The sequence below is a fragment of the Telopea speciosissima genome, chromosome 11 (genome assembly GCF_018873765.1).
Source record: "Telopea speciosissima isolate NSW1024214 ecotype Mountain lineage chromosome 11, Tspe_v1, whole genome shotgun sequence".
Lineage (NCBI taxonomy): Eukaryota > Viridiplantae > Streptophyta > Magnoliopsida > Proteales > Proteaceae > Telopea > Telopea speciosissima.
The window spans coordinates 8990860-9011248 of record NC_057926.1 but is presented as its reverse complement, the minus strand read 5'-3'; the positions used below and the strand labels follow the sequence as shown (position 1 = coordinate 9011248).

Genomic DNA, 20389 nt, shown 5'->3' with positions numbered 1-20389 from the left:
TATTTATAGCTGGGTATGACGGTGTGAAGAGTCCAAGTAGTTAGTGATAGGTCTCCTTAGTAGTAGAGTCCATCACGTAGTAGATCACCTCCTCTTGGGAGGTAGAGTCCGGATAGGGAAGGCATTCCCTAGTAGATGGACATGTGTTTCTCTCGCGTGTTAGATAAGATCCTTGAGGGTCATGCGTGGGTGAAGTTCACCTCCTTTGGGATAAGGTTTCTTTGCCGGTAGGATGGTGTAGATCATTGTGGTGACGTCATACTGACCTGTTTAGTGATCTTTGTCCTTGAGTTACCTACTAAGTCTCTTCCAGTAGGTCTCTTCCTCTTTATCGAACGGGTTCTGTCGTGGCCCGGCTTGGGTTAGTTTTTCCTTTGGGTCAGGATACGTGCTGGCTCATGATTGGCTTGTATAATTTTGGTTTATCACTTGCCCCCCACTCTCTTGGAGCAGAGTGCTCAAGAGAGTAGTTTACCTGTCTTCCTTTTCTGTTCTTGACTGTAGTCACTTGTGCCTTAGTGGTTCTCGCCCAAAACTTGGTAGCTCGTCCATCAACATTAGGTGTTCTCCCCCAAGGCCTCCGTACAGTTCTCGCCCCAAGCTTTTGGGTTCTTGCCCCGCATGTTGTCGCTCGTCTCCCGAGCCTATTGCCTGAGGGTTATCTCCCATTGCTCTTGGCTGGCACGGGTTATCGCCCATCGCCCGAGCCAGCGTCTGACGCCCGTCGCCCGAGCCCATTCGCGCTTGAGGGTTGTCGCCCATGGCCGCTTGGCCCCTTTTTTTCTTCTTTCTTCTTGCTCGCCCGTGGCATTTCGCCCGTAGCCGTCGCCCATGGTCTGTCGCCCTTCGCCCACGGCCTCATGGTCGTGGCAAATTTTTTTTTGTATTGACTCGAATTAGTCTTTTGCCACTGACACATCTTTACTCGAACCTTAACCTCGACCCATCGTGAACTTCAACCTCGGACCTCGAACCTCAACCTTTTTGGTACATTTTCCTTACATTGATGCTATCGTCCATTGTGAGTACCTTTGCCATTTGGTCTCTAAGACACATCCTTGGTTGTGTGTTTGTGCATGTGGTCGTTCCCTGCTGGGGTGTTTAGCCTGGGAGCCGAGGAGCGTTGCCCAAGTAAGTCCCCCTTCTCCACTACTATATCAAATGATTCTGATCCTGACACCTCTCATGAGGGTTGTGCCTTTGGTGGGCCGACCTCTTGCTTGTCCACGTCCTCGTCTGCGTCGGGCGCAGACACTCTCCCTCCTTTGCTTCCTCTTAGACCTACTTCTAGTGACGGGGAGGATGTCGTTGATAGTCCTGGCCCAGATGGTAGTCCTACTAGAGATGATGTTGGGGTGGCACCCCCGGTCATGGACCCCAAAAATAGGATGGGATGGTTCTCGAGCATCTTGACCGCATTGAACTTGGTATTTTTTCGTCGATTATACCACATACCTTCTGAGATTGTCCTTCGTGTCCCTGGGGCAGTCGATCGTGCCTTCTCCCACCGAGCGGATGAGGTCTGCCTTTATGAGGTTTCCTTCTCCTACAGCCTTCTTTTTGAATTTCTGTGGTTGGATCCTCGCTCCTTTGTACGTTGCTTTTCGTTGTTTGGTGGCTAGCAGGCCTTGGTGGCATATCGCCTCATGGCCAGCAAGCCTTGGTGGCATTCCACCTCATGGCCGACAGGCCTTAGTGGCATTCCGCCTCGTGGCCAATGGCCTTAGTTGGCATAGAGCCTTGTGGCTGATGGCCTTGGTTGGCATAGAGCCTTATGGCCGATGGCCTTGGTTGGCATAAAGCCTCGTGGCCGATGGCCTTGGTTGGCATAGAGCCTTATGGTCGATGGCCTTGGTGGCATTCCACCTCATGGCCGATGGCCTTGGTGGCATTCCGCCTTGTGGCCGATGGCCTTGGTGTTTGAGGAAGCTCGACCGGTCATGGAGCAATACACAGGTATAGCCAAGAACAAACTTCTATTACTTCAAAATCTTCAAAACTTTAAAAAAGAACGTTAAATGACTATCAGAATCGAATCGCTCGATCGAAAGCCATGTCCTACTGGTAGTACTTCTTCAGGTGCTCTGAGTTCCATGCTCGATCTATCTTCTTGCCCCCCGGAGTTTTCAAGTGATATGTTCCTAGTCATATCTGCTTGGAAGCTATGTAGGGTCCTTCCCAATTTGCCGATAGTTTTCCTTAAAACTAGGTCTCCCTAGTGGAACCATCTCGATCTTTTCGAACTTCTTGAACTCCTCGAACTTCTCAAACTTCTCAAACTCCTTGAACTTCTCGAACTCCTCGAACTTCTCAAACTCTGCCACTAAACCTCTAGCTCACGTCAAGTATGACGCCATGCGTTCATCCTTTGCCTCATACTCCTCGTTTATTTGGTTTACCACGGGCTGAGAGTCACTTCAATTGACTAGGTGGGTGACCTGGATGGCCCTTGCAACTCGTAGTTTGGTAAGTAATGCCTCGTTTTCTGCCTCATTGTTAGATGTGTGAAAACTTTTAGGGCTGGTGGTCATGAATCTAGCCTTGCTCCCTGCCGCATTACTCGATCCATCCACGAACATCTCCCACGATCATCGATCATACTCCTCACTCGACCCGTCCACGAACATCTCCCACGATCCTCGATCATGCTCCTCACTCGATCCGTCCACAAACATCTCCATATGGCGCTCGATCTGTTCCTCGAACATCCTATTGACCATTCTTTGATAGGTCGTGCCCGCATTCTTTACTCTGAACGGCATGACTTAGTAACAGTAGTTCTCCTTGAGGAATAACCCAAGCTTATTTTTCTGTTCTTCGCCTAGCAGCGATCCAACCTGTACTACCTTGGTGGGGTCATCCTTGCTAAGAGGATAAGGGACGAGGTCCTCCACCGGCCTTCCTCTTTGTTTCATTAGCTCGTCTCTCTGGTCGCTAATGGGGTTTTCTACACAAAGTGCCATCCCCCAAGCGTTGCCATTGTTCTTCTTGACGAACATCGCATATCACTCCCTGGCCTTCTTCTAGTCTCCTCTGATCTCGCCCATTCCATTCTCTGTTGGGAACTTCACCTTCAGGTGGATTGGCGAGACTATTCCCTTGAGAGCGGTTAGGGATGGTCGTCCTAGAATGCCGCTGAAGGACACTACCACAGATCAATCAAACAAGTTCTTATATCACCAAAAGAGCCATCTCTCTCCTCTTCATCAAAACCATTCACCAACAACCTTCCTCATCATCATCCGTGAACCTTTCCAATGGCTCCATATGCTCTGCAGAGAACTAAACACAAGCTTTGTTATGGGTGTTGTCATAGTCTATGGTTTCAACCAAGGTTTCTCTTTTTCATTCTTTAGGGTTGTCTCAGATTACTATTGGAAAGATGTCCAAAAGGTACAACCCTCTTCAGTTCAACTCTTCATAGGATTTTATTACATCCCTTGGCTTATGAAACCAATTTGGGGACTCCTCACAGATGTCTTCCCTATCAGAGGTTACCAGCGCCGACCGTATTTCATCGTCGCCGGTGTTATAGGCTTTGCTTCAGCACTTATAGTAGCTATTACTGCTAAATTTTCAGTCCTCATGGCATTGCTTTGTCTGATTGGAGTTACCGCCAGAGTGGCAATCGCCGATGTAATGATCGATGCTTGTACCGCAAGGAATAGTATCAAAAAACCGGCATTGGCGCCGGATATGCAGAGCCTTTGTATGTTCTGCTCATCTGTTGGTGCCTTAATTGGGTATTCCACTAGTGGCATGGTTGTTCATCATTTAGGGTCTCAGGTATGTTTTATTGATTCATTTTTAATGGATTTCGATCTGAAGAATCTATTCATCATCTTTACAATGTCTTGTTTGTGATTTTGTAAGGCATCATTGGGAGTTTTGGCAATGCCTGCTTTACTACTGGTCTTGTTGGGTTTCTTCATTTATGAATTGAGAAACAATCGCCCATGTGAGAAGAAGGTATGTTTATTCACTTTAAACTATAGGGTTTTCCTTCTTCTTCCCTGAAAACTCAGAAGGGTAGTTTGGTCATTAAAGGGTTTAGCTTTTTGGTTGGTTTAAATCAAGTTTACTTTATCTAAAAGTTGAGGACAACTACTTGATTGGTTTCAATTCCACCGATATATTTGAATGGTTTAGAGGTGAGACTTCTTTGTTTGATATATAATACATCTAAGGTCCACTGCTAAATGCCTAAACCTACAAACACAAATTAACAGTTAAATCAGAACCACTAGTTTTGAAACTTTAGTAATAAAGTAATAGGATGAACTACAGTCTTTTATCAAAAAAAAAAAAAAATTAAAAGAGATAAACTACAGTAATAGGTCATTTTTCATCCTTCTACTGAAAAACAAATATTGTGAATAGTGGATTTTGATGTTTACCAAAATAATAATAATAATAATAGGGAGGTTTTCCTAAAAACAATGTGGCCCTTGCATCAACAGGGGGCCAATGGGAGTGTGCATGAAAGGATCAACAAGGGTAAAATTTCCACCTTTTATGAGGATGGATGTCATTTCGTGCTTCTCTGTCTTTGGCACAGGGGCCATGCTGCCTTTAAGGGTTGTTTTTTCTTAATAATTATTCATATTTTTTTAACTCTAAAAAAAAATGTCAGATGCTATTCACCTTTCCATGATTAGAATTTTGATTAGATCACAAGGGGCATTTGCACCAAATAGATGAGATGAGGAATTGATGTAAATACCCCATTATCATAATAGGGGGTTTTTTATTAGGTCATAAACATGATCATTTTCTAGGCATTCGTGGCTTGAAGATTCTTCGAAGAAAAAAAAGAATTAACTTATTACGAGTTTTATCCAGAGAGGTATGCCTATTTTACTAATCTTATGCAGTTCTAAAAAATCAAGAATCCAAGTTTAAGATTATTGGAGCCTATTTCTATGACTCTCTCAATCTGAGTTCAACAACCTATCTTGAGGCATGTATAATTTGGTATCTAACTTGTTTGTAATAGACTTGAATTGGATTAACTCGAATTTGAGATTTCATTAGAATTGATCTATTACAAACAAAATAGATAAACCCCTTAAATTTTAGATTTCTTTTGTAAAAGCTTTGATGCCAATTGATGTAATCCTTTGTTAGGTTGCACGAACTTGGATCGGGAGAGAATAACAATTAGAAAAGTGAAATCTCAAATTCGGATAGATTGACAGTGTTGTTGTAAAATAAAGATAACTTTCAATATATAACTTTGTTTGAGGTGATTCAAGTTGGAAAGGAAATCTAGCATATAGAGCTAAAATCTTTGTTCTTTGATTTTTCTGAAATTAGGAATAAAAGATGGTGATATGGGGTTATGAAGTTGAGGTCACTTAAAGGTCCGAATTTGGAAAACTATAGAATGAGTTCTCAAACTTTGTGTACAATATAGAAATGAAAAGGGAATATTACTGGATCGAATTTGGGTTGAAAAAGATGCGATAGATGTAACAAAAACATCAAAAAATGAGAGAAAAAGGTAGGGGATAGGTAGGGATGATAGTAACTCTAAGAAAGCACTATTCTAGGTTCTTTGGTGGAGGAAGACTTATCAACTCTTCAAGGTTGATAAAGGCAACACTTTGAGGTCATTGGGGAATCTTCAATTCTTCATGATTGAAGTTGAAACTCAACTTGATTTCAGGTGGAGTAACTCAACTTGGTTTATAAGAGTGCTTGAAGCAATAATGGAGAATTTCATTCAAAATAGGATGGCTTACAAGCAACATAGATAGGCCTTTTATAAGAAAATAAAGAAAACCCTAAAAGTGACTGCAACATCTCAACCCTTGATCTGTATGATGTACCAATGGTTGAGATTAAAAGAATAAAAGAAAACCCAAAAGATAACATAGGAGGCTGCACTATGTCATAGATGTTTCTAGCTTTTGTAGTCTTCAAAGAAGACTCTCTTAGACTAATGTGAAATTTATAGTTTTCAAGGAAGATTCTTAGAAAAAGTAGTTGAAGTAGTTTGGACCAAGAGAATCTTTGGGAGAAGAGCTGCTACATCATCAAGCACTAAGGATGTGAAGAGTTCACATCATCTTTTTAGCATCTACAGCATCTTTCCACTAGAGTAATTGAAAATAATCACCAAGGAGGATGCCTCATCATCTTCCACTATAAAGCTTTCTGCATATCAAATCCTAAAATCTTCCATGATATCTCAGCCATCGATTCCAATTGAGCTTCAGTGGTTGAGATTAAACTTTTACATTGCATAATAAAGATTAAAAAATCTTAGTCATGAGCTTGCTTTGCATTATAGGCCAAGCCTAAGTGCTAGGCATTGGTCTAGACTTGAGCTTGAATATGGGCTAATCTTTTAATAATTATTTGGTGGTTCAAGTTGTCTTGGTACGAGCCTGCATCAGTAGCCTATTGTGGAGACTTATAGTTATTTGGCCATCCTCTCGTTAACAGCTAATTTTTAAGGGTTAGGTTGACCCAAGTCCTTAACCTGAGCTGAAAAAATGATATCGGGATCATACAATATAACCACTCCAACCTATTCGGAGGGTTATTACTTAATTCTCTCACTCAAATGATCTTAACATGAATTACCACCACTATAAAATGTGATTCTTATATACAAATCATGTTGTTGTGTTAAGAAATCGCCGGTGGATCTTTCGGGTGCCGCAACCTACAAAAGGATGTCAGGGACAAGGGAGAAACGATGTGGTTCTGGCCTAGGACTCTCCGATGCCTAAGTTAGATCTCTCTGAGCAACAAATGAATTACTAGAATTCAAGATGATTTCATGGGGTAGAATACCTAGGTATGACGGTGTAGAGAGTCCAAGTAGTTAGGGATAGGTCTCCTTAGTAGTAGAGTCCATCACGTAGTAGATCACCTCCTCTTCGGAGGTAGAGTCCAGATAGGGAAGGTGTTCCCTAGCAGATGGACATGTGTTTCTCTCGTGTGTTGGATAAGATCCTTGAGGGTCGTGTGTGGGTGAGGTTCACCTCCTTTGGGATAAGGTTCCTTTGCCAGTAGGATGATGTAGATCATTGTGGTGACGTCATGCTGACCTGTGTAGCAATCTTGGTCCTTAAGTGACCTACTAGGTCTCTTCCTCTTTATCGAATGGGTTCTGTCATGGCCCGACTTGGGTTAGCTTTTCCTTTGGGTCAAGATACGTGGCGGCTCATGATTGACTTATATAATTTTGGTTTATCACTTGCCCCCCACTCTCTTGGAGCGAAGTGCTCAAGGGAGTAGTTTTCCTGTTCTTGACTATAGTCACTTGTGCCTTAGCAGTTCTCGCCCAAAACTTGGTAGCTCATCCGTCAACATTAGGTGTTCTCCCCGAAGGCCTCCGTACAGTTTTCACCCCAGGCTTTTGGGTTCTTACCCCACGCGTTGTCGCCCATCGCCTGAGTCTGTTGCTTGAGGGTTGTCGCCCATCGCTCTTGCCTAGCACGGGTTATTGCCCATCGCCCGAACCAACGTCTAACGCCCGTCGCCCAAGCCCATTCACGCCCGAGGGTTGTCGCCCATGGCCCCTTGGCTATTTTTTTTTTTTCCTTTCTTCTTGCTGGCCTGTGGCAGGTCGCCCATGGCCCCTTAGCCCTTTTTTTTTTCTTCTTCTTTCTTCTTGCTCACCCGTGGCTGGTCTCCCATGGCCGTCACCCATGGCCCTTTGGCCCTTTTTTTTTTTTTGGTTCTTTTTCTTTGCTCGCCTGTGGCATGTTGCCCATGGCCTCTTGACTATTTTTTTTTCTTTCTTTCTTTCTTTCTTCTTGCTCGCCCGTGGCATGTCGCCCGTGGATTGGTCGCCTATGGCCCTTTGGCCATTTTTTTTTTCTTTCTTCTTGCTCGGCCATGGCTTGGTCGCCCATCGCCCTTTGGTCGTGGCTAAGTTTTATTGTTTTTTTTTTTGCTCGCCTATGGTCCGTTGCCCTTCGCTCACTTGCCTATGTTCCTTCACCCTTCGCTTACTCGTCTATGGGTCCGTCGCTCTTATGAGGCCGTGGCTAAATTTTTTTTTTTTTTGTGCTCACCCATGGTCCATCGTCCTTCGCTCACTTGCCCATGGTCCGTCGTCCTTCGCCCACAGCCTCATGGCCGTGGCAAATGTTTTTTTTTTTTATTTACTCGAATTGGTCTTTTGCCACTGACACGTCTTTACTCAAACCTTGACCTCGACCCATCACGAACTTCGACCTCGGACCTCAAACCTCGACCTTCTTGGGACATTTTTCTTGCATTTTTACTATCGTTCATTGTGAGTACCTTTGCCATTTGGTCTCTAAGACACTTCCTTGGTTGTGTGTTTGTGCATGTGACCGTATCCTGCTAGGGTGTTTAGCCTGGGAGCCGAGGAGCGTTGCCCAAGTAAGTCCCCCTTCTCCACAACTATATCAAGTGATCCTGATCCTGACACCTCTCACGAGGGTTGTGCCTTTGGTGGGCCAACCTCTAGCTTATCCACGTCCTCGTCTGCGTCGGGCGCGGACACTCTCCCTCCTTTGCCTCCTCCTAGACCTACTTCTAGTGACAGTGAGGATGCCATTGATAATCCTGGCCCAGATGGTAGTCCTCCTAAAGATGATGCTGGGGTGGCACCCCCGGTGTCCAATAGTAGGATGGGACAGTTCTCGAGCATCTTGACCACATCGGACTTGGTGTCTTTTCATTGATTGTACCACATACCCTCTGAGATTGTCCTTTGCGCTCCCGGGGGAGTCGATCGTTCCTTCTCCCACCGAGCAGATGAGGTCTGCCTTTATAAGGTTTCCTTCTCCTACAGCCTTCTTTATGAATTTCTGTGGTTGGATCCTCGCTCCTTTGTACATTGCTTTTCGTTGTTTGGTGGCCAGCAGGCCTTGGTGGCATTTCGCCTCGTAGCCAATGGCCTTGGTTAGCATAGAGCCTTATAGCCGATGGCCTTGCTTGGCATAGAGCCTCGTGGCCGATGGCCTTGGTTGGCATAGAGCCTCATTGCCGATGGCCTTGGTTGGCATAGAGCCTTGTGGTCGATGGCATTCGTTGGCATAGAGCCTCGTGGCCGATGGCCTTGGTTGGCATAGAGCCTTGTGGCCGATGGCCTTAGTTAGCATAGAGCCTCGTGGCCGATGGCCTTAGTGGCATTCCACCTTGTGGCTGATGGCCCTGGTGTTTGAGGAAGCTCAACCAGTCATGGAGAGATACACAAATGCACCCAAGAACAAACTTCTATTACTTCGAAATCTTCAAAATTTTTAAAAAGAATGTTAAACGACTACTGTAATTGTAACTGCCTGTGGCTGAAAGCCATATGTCCTACTGGTAGTACTTCTTCAGGTGCTCTCAGTTCCATATTCGATCTATCTTCTTACCGCCCAAAGTTTTCAAGCAATATGTTCCTAATCGTATCTGCTTGGAAGATATGTAGGGTCCTTCCCAATTTGCCGATAGTTTTCCTTAGAACTAGGTCTCCCTGGTGGAACCATCTCGAACCATCACTATCTTTTTAAACTCCTCGAACTTCTCAAACTTCTCGAACTCTGCCACTAAACCTCTAGCTCACATCAAGTATGATGCCATGTGTTCATCCTTTGCCTCATACTCGTTTATTTGGATTACCACAGGTTGGGAGTCACTTCGTATGATTAGGTGGGTGACTTGGATGGCCCTTACAACTCGTAGTTAGGCAAGTAATGCCTCGTACTCGACCTCATTGTTAGATGCGTGGAAACCTTTAGGGCTGGTGGTCATGAATCCAACCTTGCTCCCTGCCACATTACTCGATCCATCCATGAACATCTACCACAATCCTCGATCATACTCCTCACTCGACCCGTCCACGAACATCTCCCACAATCCTCGATCATGCTCCTCACTCGATCTGTCCATGAACATCTCCATATAGCGCTCGATCTGTTCCTCAAAAATTCTTTTGACCATTCTTTGATAGGTCATCCCCGCGTTCTTTAGTCTGAACAACATGACTCGATAATAGTAGTCTCCTTGAGGAATCCCCCAAACTTATTTTTCTATTCTTCGCCTAGCAGTGATCCAACCTGTGCTACCTTGGTGGGGTCATCCTCGCTAAAAGGATACGGGACGAGGTCCTCCACCGGTCTTCCTCTTTGTTTCATTAGCTCGTCTCTCTGGTCGCTGATGGGGTTCTTTACACACAGTGCCATCCCCTGAGCGTTGACATTATTCTTCTTGACGAACATCGCGTAGCACTCCCTGACCTTCTTCTGGTCTTCTCTAATCTCGCCCACTCCATTCTCTATTGGGAACTTCACCTTCAGGTGGATTGGCGAGACTACTCCCTTGAGAGCGGTTAGGGATGGTCGTCCTAGAAAGCCGTTGAAGGACACTATGGACCTCACAACCATGAAGTTAACCATGATCCTGGTTTATCGAGGGTGCTGTCTGACGATGATGGGCAATTCTATTGTCCCTCTGATGGAAGCAGTGGCACTCGAGAACCTATGGAGATGGGTTAGTTCAGGCTTGAGTTGATCATCGCTGAATCTGAACTGCCTATGGCCTTCTAATGAAAGCACGTCTATTGATGCTCCGGTGTCCACCAGCATCCTGTACACAACTCAATTAGCTTTGTCCACCTACACTACTAGGGCATCTTCATGTGGCAGGCTCAGTCCTTCTAGGTCGGCGTCCGAGAAGAAGATGACCGTCTCGGTCTTGGCTACTTTGCTCGGCATCTCTACTACTGCCATGAACCTAGCATGGGCTTTGGCCTTTCTTGTGGACTCCTACCCTGGTCATCCCAGTATGGTAAGGATTGGGGCTCCTCTAGTGTTGCTTGGTCCTGGGGCATCCCTTCTTTCTTTGTGGTGGCCTCTGTTCTCTTCATGATCCGCTCTTCTTTCCTCTCATCGTGGCTCCTCTCTTCCCCAATCACAATCTCTGCCTCCTTGGCCTGAATGACCCTCTCATCCTCCTCTCACGAATCTGTTTAGGCTCCTCGCCTTTATAAGTTGCTCTATCTCCCTCTTCAGTTGGATGCAGTCTTCCATGTCATGTCCTATGTCCTTGTGGAAGAAACAAATACTTATTCGGATTCCACTTCTCGGGTCCCGCAAGCATGGGCAAAGTGGCCAATTGAGCAAGCCACAGTCTTGGATCTGCATGAGGATCTGTGACCATGTGGTGTTCAAGGGAGTGTAGTCGGGGCTTCCAGCTCGATCAGTCCTCTCTGGGTGGCGCTTAGTCTTTGTTCGTTTGCTTTCTCCGCGATCGTCCGATGCTGATCTTTTATTCTCTTATGGTTTGGCCTCGATCACTTTCTTCCGAGCTTGTAGTACTTTGGCTATGTTGGCGAACTCATTGCACCACTCCAAGAGCTCCTTCATCATCTTGGTCTCATGTCGTGTTAGGTCCTTGATCAAGTCCAGGTCTCTGATGACCCCAGCCAAGGCTGCATGCTGGGTCTGGTTGTCTAGGTCTCGAACTTCCAGGGACTCCTTCGTGTACCTAGTAACATATTCCCTGAGGGATTCCCCAGGGTTCTGCACCACGTTCAATAAATTGACCATGGTCTTCTTCTGCTTGACGTTGCTTTGGAAGCGAGTAACAAACTGCTCGCAAAGTTTCGCGAACGAACTTATCGATCGAGGCCTAAGCCTTGAGAACCATGAAGTGGCTGCACCCTTGAGGGATGCTGGGAATGCTCAGCAGGAGACCACGTCGGATCCCCCATATAGGGTCATCATCCCATTAAAGTAGTTGATGTGGTCATTGGGATCCGTGGCACCGCTGTAGAGCTCGAAGATAGGTAACCTGAATCTAGAGGGGAGAGATGCGCTCATGATTTCTGCTAAGAATGGGTTTTGGCCTGGTATGGAGTGTGTTTCGCCTTTTGTCTGCTTCTTAAGTCCTTCCAACTTCTCGTGTAATTCTCGAAGTCTTGTATCTAGCTCCTTCTTATGTAACTGTTCGTCATGCCTGGTTGCACGTTCAGTGCGAACCCACTCTCGACCTCTCCTTGATGTCTCCTCCTGCCATGAGTTTTGGCATGATGGCGAATGGTCACGACATGATGAGCCTTGACAGGAACATGAAGGGCTTTCTTCATGATAGGTCCGACTCTGCCTTAGTGTGCGACTCCCTCCTAGTCGCCCTTGGAACATTGACCTTCTGATCGAACCATCCTGATTAGGTTCCACCGACTGGTGTGTCAGTGACACCCCACGTTCTGATCGGATTGGCAGTTCCACCATTCTCCTAGGATGATGTGAAGGATCTCCTTGTTGGTAAGTTAAACTTGCGCGCCTTGCGTGTCTCTCCGATCTTTCACCCCCAAGGGTTGACCTAGGGTTTTGCTCTTGTCGAGGGATTGGCTCTGTCCTTGGTGGTGGCAATGCCCTACGACCGTGGGACATCACCCGCTGCCTCAGATAGTCTCAAAAGAGTCTTTGGTCCTGGAGGATCTGTCACTGTAAGTCATTGATCTGACCTACAGTTGCTGGCACGTTAGGGTCAGGTACCGCCTCCACGGCTTCTTCGTTATTGAGGTCGACTATGTCGACATGCTCGTTCTCTGGGTTCTCCATCTCCTGGGATTCATAATCATTGGCTCTCTAACGAGAGCTCTCCGGTGGAGGTGACCCATTCCTCTCCCTCGCTGCGTTGGTGGAGGGAGCAGCCTTCTTACCCCGTGGTGCCATTAAATGCTTGAGGAAGCGAGCTAGTAAATACATTGGCTAACGTCGCTCCCACAGACATCGCCAATCTATTATGACAAGAAATCGCCAGTGGGTCCTTCGGGTGCCGCAACCTGCAAAAAGATGTCAGGGACAGGGGAGAACCGATGTGGTTCTGGCCTAGGACTCTCCGATGCCTAAGTTAGATCTCTCTGAGCAACAGATGAATTACCGGAATTCAAGATGATTTAATGGGGTAGAATACCTGGGTATTTATAGCTAGGTATGGCGGTGTGGAGAGTCCAAGTAGTTAATGATAGGTCTCCTTAGTAGTACAGTCCATCACGTAGTAGATCACCTCCTCTTGGGAGGTAGAGTTCGGATAGGGAAGGTGTTCCCTAGTAGATAGACATGTGTTTCCCTCGCGTGTTGGATAAGATCCTTGAGGGTCGTGCATGGGTGAGGTTCACCTCCTTGGGGATAAGGTTCCTTTGCCGGTAGGATGGTGTAGATCATTGTGGTGACGTCATGCTGACCTGTGTCGTAATCTTGGTCCTTGAGTGACCTACTGGGTCTCTTCCTCTTGGATTATCGGACGGGTTCTGTCGTGGCCCGGCTTGGGCTAGCTTTTCCTTTGGGTCAGGATACGTGGCGGCTCACGATTGGCTTGTATAATTTTGGTTTATCACATGTCTACTTTTCAATAGTCGAATAAGAGGGCGCAACATGCAGGCCAGTCTATGTACCTACTTGAATATCTATTGTTTCAAATCCTACTTGGGTTTAGGCTTATAAATTCCTGTAAAACCAGCATTCTGAAATTCTTAGCATGTATGTCTTAATGTTTATGGATTACCTTAGTAAGTATAGAAACAAATATAACATGCATGTATGCCAATTAAGTCGGATCTCTCTCTGCTAGGATACCCATACTTTGATTTTGTTTCACAATTTGGCTAGTTACTGCAATACAGTGATTTAGTTATATAAGTTTTATATTGTTTTAATCCTAAATCACGAGATTATTGTCCTCAAGTTTACCATGAAAGTCTAACAATATTACTCAGATACATGTCATCTAATCTTATAGGCATGTATGGTGTAGTGATATGATCAGTCATAATATTACCTCTATTTTTTAAAGCTTACTTATATTAGATTTGTTCCTCTTATTGGGCCAATCAAATGGGTCTGGTGAGTAGATCCAATTCTACATATCTAAATAATTGAGGACTAATTTATTACAAAATTATTAGTTCAATTTCTACTTTTATATTATTTGACCTTCTTATCATGAAAAAATAATATTGTTCGATCTTTAGTCGATAGTTAACTAGAAGATTATGATAATACTATTGAAATAGCATGTAGAATTTTATAGGACTACATCATGTACATCACTTTTTAGTTTTGAGCAGTAATTGTTTCAAAATTATTATATTCCAACTTCTTATCTAAGTTACATAAGAACTATACCTCTTGTTGGTTCACATGGATGAATTTGATGTTTTGAGTTATTATAGGATTAGGTTTACGAAGTATGATGACTTCAATATTTTTGGTTTACTATAATTCACAGTTCTTATTATTATTAGTATTATCATCATTATTGTTGTTGTTGTTGTTTGGTGTTATCTGGTTTTATCTTTTCTAATCATGTGCAATTTATTAGGACTTTATTGTGAAATCTCCCAGTAAATATCTAGCAATGTTATTTTGACATATTGTAATATAGTTGGATTTTTTGAAAATTAAATGATGTGATAGTTAAGTGTTTTATTTCAAAACTATACAGTTTGAATAATAGTGCCCTTATTGTTTATATCCTTTTTATATTAATTTATTTTCTTATTGATTCACTTTGATGTATCTGGTGGATAAGCTCAGAGTTCATCAAAGTAAAAATCACTAAATTATAAATTGTTTTTTTTTTTTTTCATTAATGAAATGGTTTGTAGAAACATAGGCTAATGAGTCTACCATAAAAGTTTGACAATTTTACTCTAGTGTATGCAATTTAAAATTTATAAAGAATCCTTTATTTATAAAATCTAATTGTTTAATGCTTAGCCTAACTTACCGTCTAATGCTTAGCCTAACTTACCTTCCTTGCTCATATCCCAATTGCATTAGATTTATTTTTCTTTGTTGATATATTTTGATTAAAAATGAATCTGAAGAGTAAGGTTAGATGACATCAAAGTAGAATCAGGATTAGATTTAAGAATCAGCATGATTAGCATAGTTAGTCTAAGGGCGCACTAGTGCACGAGGTTCCCGCCATTGTATGGTCTAGGGAGGGTCATAATGTATTAACCTTAACCCTTCTTTCACAAAGAGACTGTTTTCAAACATAGTTTCTAATGCTAAATATAAACAACAACAACAACAACCATAACCTTATCCCAACTAAATGGGGTCGGCTACATGGATCCGATAGAGACTGTGACAGTAAAAGAAATAAGAGAAGTAAAAGAAAATAAAAGGAAGTAAAAGAAGTATAAGGAAGAAGAATAGAAAATAGAAAAGGAAAAAGTCAAAGCAATAGTCAAAGCAGCATCCCAGGAACATTCCCCTACAAGGGGTCGGCTACACAGGTCTTTGTCTTTCAAACAACTCTATCTGTGGTCATACTAGGATCGGTCCTACCATATGCATATCCTTTCTTACCACTTCTCCAAACAACTTTAATGCTAAATATATTATCTATTATTCTCCAATCATGAATGGTAAGCTTTATTATGATTTTAAAGAAAACCCATATTATTCATGAATTCAACCATGACTCCCGTCTCCTACATGAGCTTGAGCTTGCATATATTTTGTTCTATTTTACATATTATTTGTTTAATTAACTTATCACATGAAATCACAATTTAATTTAGAGTCCTATATGTGATATTATGACATTATATTTTTCAACTGTTTTAATGTGAAACCAAATTAATTTTGTTATCATTCACACATATGTAATCTTCATACCTTTTTAGTTACATGATCAATTTGTATACTATTTTCATATGTTATTATTGTTATTTGTATCTCAAATTAATGTACCCATTTTGAAGATTGGGCCGCTCCAACATTTTTTGGTAGTGATCTGAATAAATTTTTTTTTGTGAGGTTTGGGATGGTAGCGGAGGGTTTGGGCTCATAGGCCCAAGCCCCAGCCCAAAGCCCATTATTGATCTTGTTTAGGTTGTGGGGGTGAAGCCCCCGTAGTACGGAACGACCCGACCCGACTTAAAGGAGCGTTCTCAAGTTTTATTGTCTTATTGTGTAGGCAAGAAAAAAAAGTGACTTTTAGGGGTTTTCGTGCTAGAGTTTAGAGAAGGAAGTTCTAGCTCCACAGTTTGGGTATTCTTGAGAGATCGCCATTGTACTTTTCTCCTATTACATTCTGAATCATTTTCAACTTCGCCCGTGGATGTAGCACATCACATTGGTGTGTGAACCACATTAAATCTTTGTCTCATCTTTGAGGTGTTATATTTCTTCGTGTTTCTTGGTGTTTGTTTTAGCGATTATTTTAACTCTATGTACTGTAATCTTTATTCTTTTTTCAAATTATTCGTAATAATCCTTTATCAAAGCCTGAATTGTTGGGCCAAATTATTTATTTACTAATTTTTTTTATGAATTATTTGTAAAATCTTTTTCCAAAATTTTCAATGTGATTGGCATTTAGATTGAATTTTCGCCAAATTGTTCGTGGTCTCAGTGTTTACATTTCATAATTTGGGAACAAATAACTTGGTATTAGAGAGTGCAAGTTTGGCCCTATCGGCTTGAACCCACCCTGAGCCATAATAGGACCTAAGTTGAGATACCCTGGCTCTGAGGGTAGGTTAGGACTGGATGTGATCCTAAGTCAAGACCACGCCAAGGCCAAGGTTAAGGCCTCAGGCTGAGCCTGACCTGACCCTATTTTAAGTTATACTGTAAAATATATATTGATAATAAACTTCAGACACATTTTGTTATATAATATATTATAGGACAAGAGATCGTTGCTTGGTCGTGTAGCCCTTGCACCAACATAGGGGCCAATGAAAGCGCACATAGGGGCATTAACATGATGAGATTTTTTATTTCAAGAAGGGTTGGGTGGTAATTTCATGCACTCTTGTGTCTGGGCACAGGAGCCACGCAACCAAGCAACATTCTTTTTCCCTATTTTATATATGAAGATAATAAGTGATATAATATATTTTATTGGGGTGTTATGTTATGTAAAAATGAGTATTTTCTCCTTGGCCTAGCCTAGCCCATGCATCTCCCTTCCCCAGCCAATCAGGGTTAATCTGGCCCGACCTTGATTCAGGGCCAAGTTTGGATTTTTCAAGCCCTGCAACAGGGTTGAGCTAGGCTTGGGCCCAACTAAGGAGACTCAGGGTTCGGTTAGGGTTTTAAAAAGCTCAGGCCAACCTGACCCTGTTTTAATCCTACCTTGATATTAAAAGTTTAAATTTCAAATATTCAGGACCAAATTAAGAGGCTGTTTTTTTATATAATTTTTTTTATGGAAGTTTCGCAGATATTTTGAAGTTTTGGACCTAATGAGTCTCTCTCAAAACTATTCATAAGTCACTAGAAAACATACTAATTTTCCCAAAACATACTAATCTGCCACACAATCTCCCGGCCACTTGACATTTCAACTTAAACAGGGGGCTATTCCATGACTTAACACAAAACAAAGCACTAACAACATACATTATTAGGTGCATGTGTCTAGGCAGATTTACACAACAAAATCATTTAATTTCATGAGTTGATGTTTGGTTTTCTAAAATGGATGTTTGGATGTCTTGACATGAGTGATTTATTATTTATAGAAGCAAAGGGCTAAACCCATGTAGGTTGTGTTTGTGTGTTGCAGGTGTTAGAGAAAGTAGGAGGAGCAATGAGTGGCATGTACACCACCATCAAGTGCCCTCAAGTGTGGAAGCCTACTCTCTATATGTATCTCTCTTTGGCCCTCAGTATCAGCACTCAGGAAGGACAGTTCTACTGGTTTACTAACCCAAAAGCAGGCCCTGCTTTCTCTCAGGTCCTCTCCTTTTCTACATCCAAACACAACATAAAATGTTTCCAATTATAGTCGGTCATTTATCCCTCCCAGACCCTATAGTAGCGAGAGCCTCGTGTATTAGGACACTCTTTCGTAATAGGAAGTCATTAGACAATTTTAAGTTCTAACTCCAAGTCCATCTGAACTGGGCCTAATTTTTTTTCGGTTTCAGACTAGGTAAACTCAGAAGGATTATATTTTGGGCTAGGCTTTTGAGTTCACAAAGGCCAATCTGAGTGACTTTTCAGTTAAAAAGGGTGCATATAAATGACTTTCTAAGGTGTCTCTCCCATGTTAACTAGAAAAGTTGGTCCAAATAACCACTTTAATGGCCTATACCACTCTGACAAATTGAGCTCCTCTCCAGAGAGCCCAGCACGCCCAGTAAGCATCTAGCCATTGGGTTATGCCGCACACATCCCTAGGCATGCACACCGAGATGTGTGCGGCACAGCCCAACCCTTGGATGCCCCCTAGGCACTCCCTGGGTGCTGAGCTCCCAATTTGACATGCATCAGACCGGTCTATTTTTAAGGGCCTGATTCCCTGGTTAACCGGTCCAGTTTTTATATTGACCTACTGAGGATATTTCTACACAGAAGAAATAATTTTAGCATATTATCAGCTATGAAACAATTGGAACCCCTCACTTAAGATTTTACTTGATGCAGGAGGTTGTTGGAGTGGTATATGCAATTGGTGCACTGGCCTCTATTGTAGGAGTCTTAATCTACCACAAGCTTCTGAAAGACTATCCCTTTAGAAACCTGCTATTCTTTGCACAACTTCTTTATGGAATCTCCGGCATGCTCGACCTCATCTTCGTCCTCCGGTGGAATCTAAAACTTGGGATCCCTGACTACTTCTTTGTAGTCACAGAGGAATGTGTAACTAGAATCATAACCAGGATAAGATGGATGCCCATGATGGTGCTTAACACTAGACTTTGCCCTATAGGCATTGAAGGGACATTCTTTGCCCTATTGATGTGCATCGACAGTTTTGGGGCACTCTCCTCCAAGTGGGGTGGTGGTATGGTTCTTCATGTGTTGCATGTAACAAGAACAGATTTTACCAACCTGTGGCTGGCACTTCTTATTAGGAACTTATTGAGATTTTCAGCATTGAGTTTGATTTTTCTCATTCCTAAAGGGGCCCAATTAGATTTTATGGCTTCATCAGACCTATTGAGGAAGAATCAAGATATGACCACAGAAGAGGAAGGCTTGCAACTTATGCCCATGGATGAAAAACCTGATGAATCTTAGATGTTTGTATATCTAAATACTATTAAACGCTTAAATGATTATTTTATTTGCATTCGAATTTTGGGTAAACGAAGCTTTACTGGTAAGAACGTGCACATTGACTCTGAATTACAAGCTTCATTAAACCATGGAATAAAAGTGGGCCAAATAGTTCCACACGTGAAGAACCAGACCCTCCTGGGGAAGGAAGTCAGCAATAGTGTTTTCCTCCTTTAAAATAAAAACAGAAATATATGATTCCAACTAGATGCCAAATGAGCTGTAACGACCATATCCGTCGGGGCATTACTAGTAGAGAGTCTTTGTAACGTTGCAACATTTGACTTACCATTGGTCAGTTATGCCATTACGGTTAGTGCTACTTGATTGTTGAGAAATTGAAGGCTATTATGATTCATACCCGATTGGACAAGCTCGTTGCCCCTAGGAAATTACCTCCCACTTATAAGTTTAACCACTCCTTGTAATGATTGATGAACCCCATACTGATCCTGAAGTGCATCAAATATATGACATTGTGGTAACTTATTCCCATTAGGAGATGTTGTAACTAATGAAACTGAAGACATGTAACCATTGGTTAACTGTAGAGGTTAATGAGCATTAACCATTGTAGCAGAGAATGTGGTGTAATTGTTGACTGCATGTTGAGAATTTAAATATGTAACCATTTGAATAGAGGTACAATTATTTAATGCAAAGACTGATTGTCACACCACAGTTTCGGGATAAGAAAAAGTGCAACTCTCGCAGGCAAAGACCATAAAGCCATAATTCAAATCAAAATATAATCAATTAACAAAATCAAATCATGAAACATATCATGGCATCATGCGTATATATATTTATAATGTTTCAATCACCATAAAATTCAAAGTAAGATTCAACGGAAGACTAAAAACAAAACCGTTATTGCATATACTATTCGATGGTCCCTCATTTTCCTTTTCTGATAGTTGTGGTGTATCAGATAATATACATTACACAGCCTAGTTAATAGCTCTTATGTCAAGGCCTGGAAGAAAAAAATAATAATAATTATTGTTTACTAAGAAAAAATAACAATAATTATTGATCTCTATCATATTTATGTTGACCATCTTTAATCGGAAGGTTTCACATTATAATTTGTTCAAAAGTGTATCCCTTTACAAGGAATGACTGATTAGGCTCCTCAAAAGCTCATGAAATTGGTTAGACTTGATCTTCAAATAACTATTAGTGTATGAACACATGGTGATGCTGGGTTGAGTTCACAATCATTACTTACCCACTAAAAAGTTTCTTTACCCTTGGATGTCATGTCCACTGTACACCTCCCACCTTGATGTATTTAGTTTTGGGTTCAAGTGGCATTTCACCCACCATTAGAGCTAAGACTTCAACAATTTTAAGTTTGGAAAAAATCTCATCCA

General features: G+C 42.4%; 1 protein-coding gene across 1 annotated transcript; it reads left to right on the top strand.

Annotated features, from left to right (window-relative positions):
- Positions 1–3129: 3129 nt before the first annotated feature.
- Positions 3130–19029, top strand: LOC122644753 (probable folate-biopterin transporter 6). The gene is made up of 4 exons (XM_043838139.1): positions 3130–3786; positions 3874–3969; positions 17515–17685; positions 18378–19029. The coding sequence occupies exons 1-4, from the start codon at positions 3130–3132 to the stop codon at positions 18972–18974; spliced, it is 1521 nt and encodes a 506-aa protein (XP_043694074.1). The 3' UTR covers positions 18975–19029.
- Positions 19030–20389: the final 1360 nt, after the last annotated feature.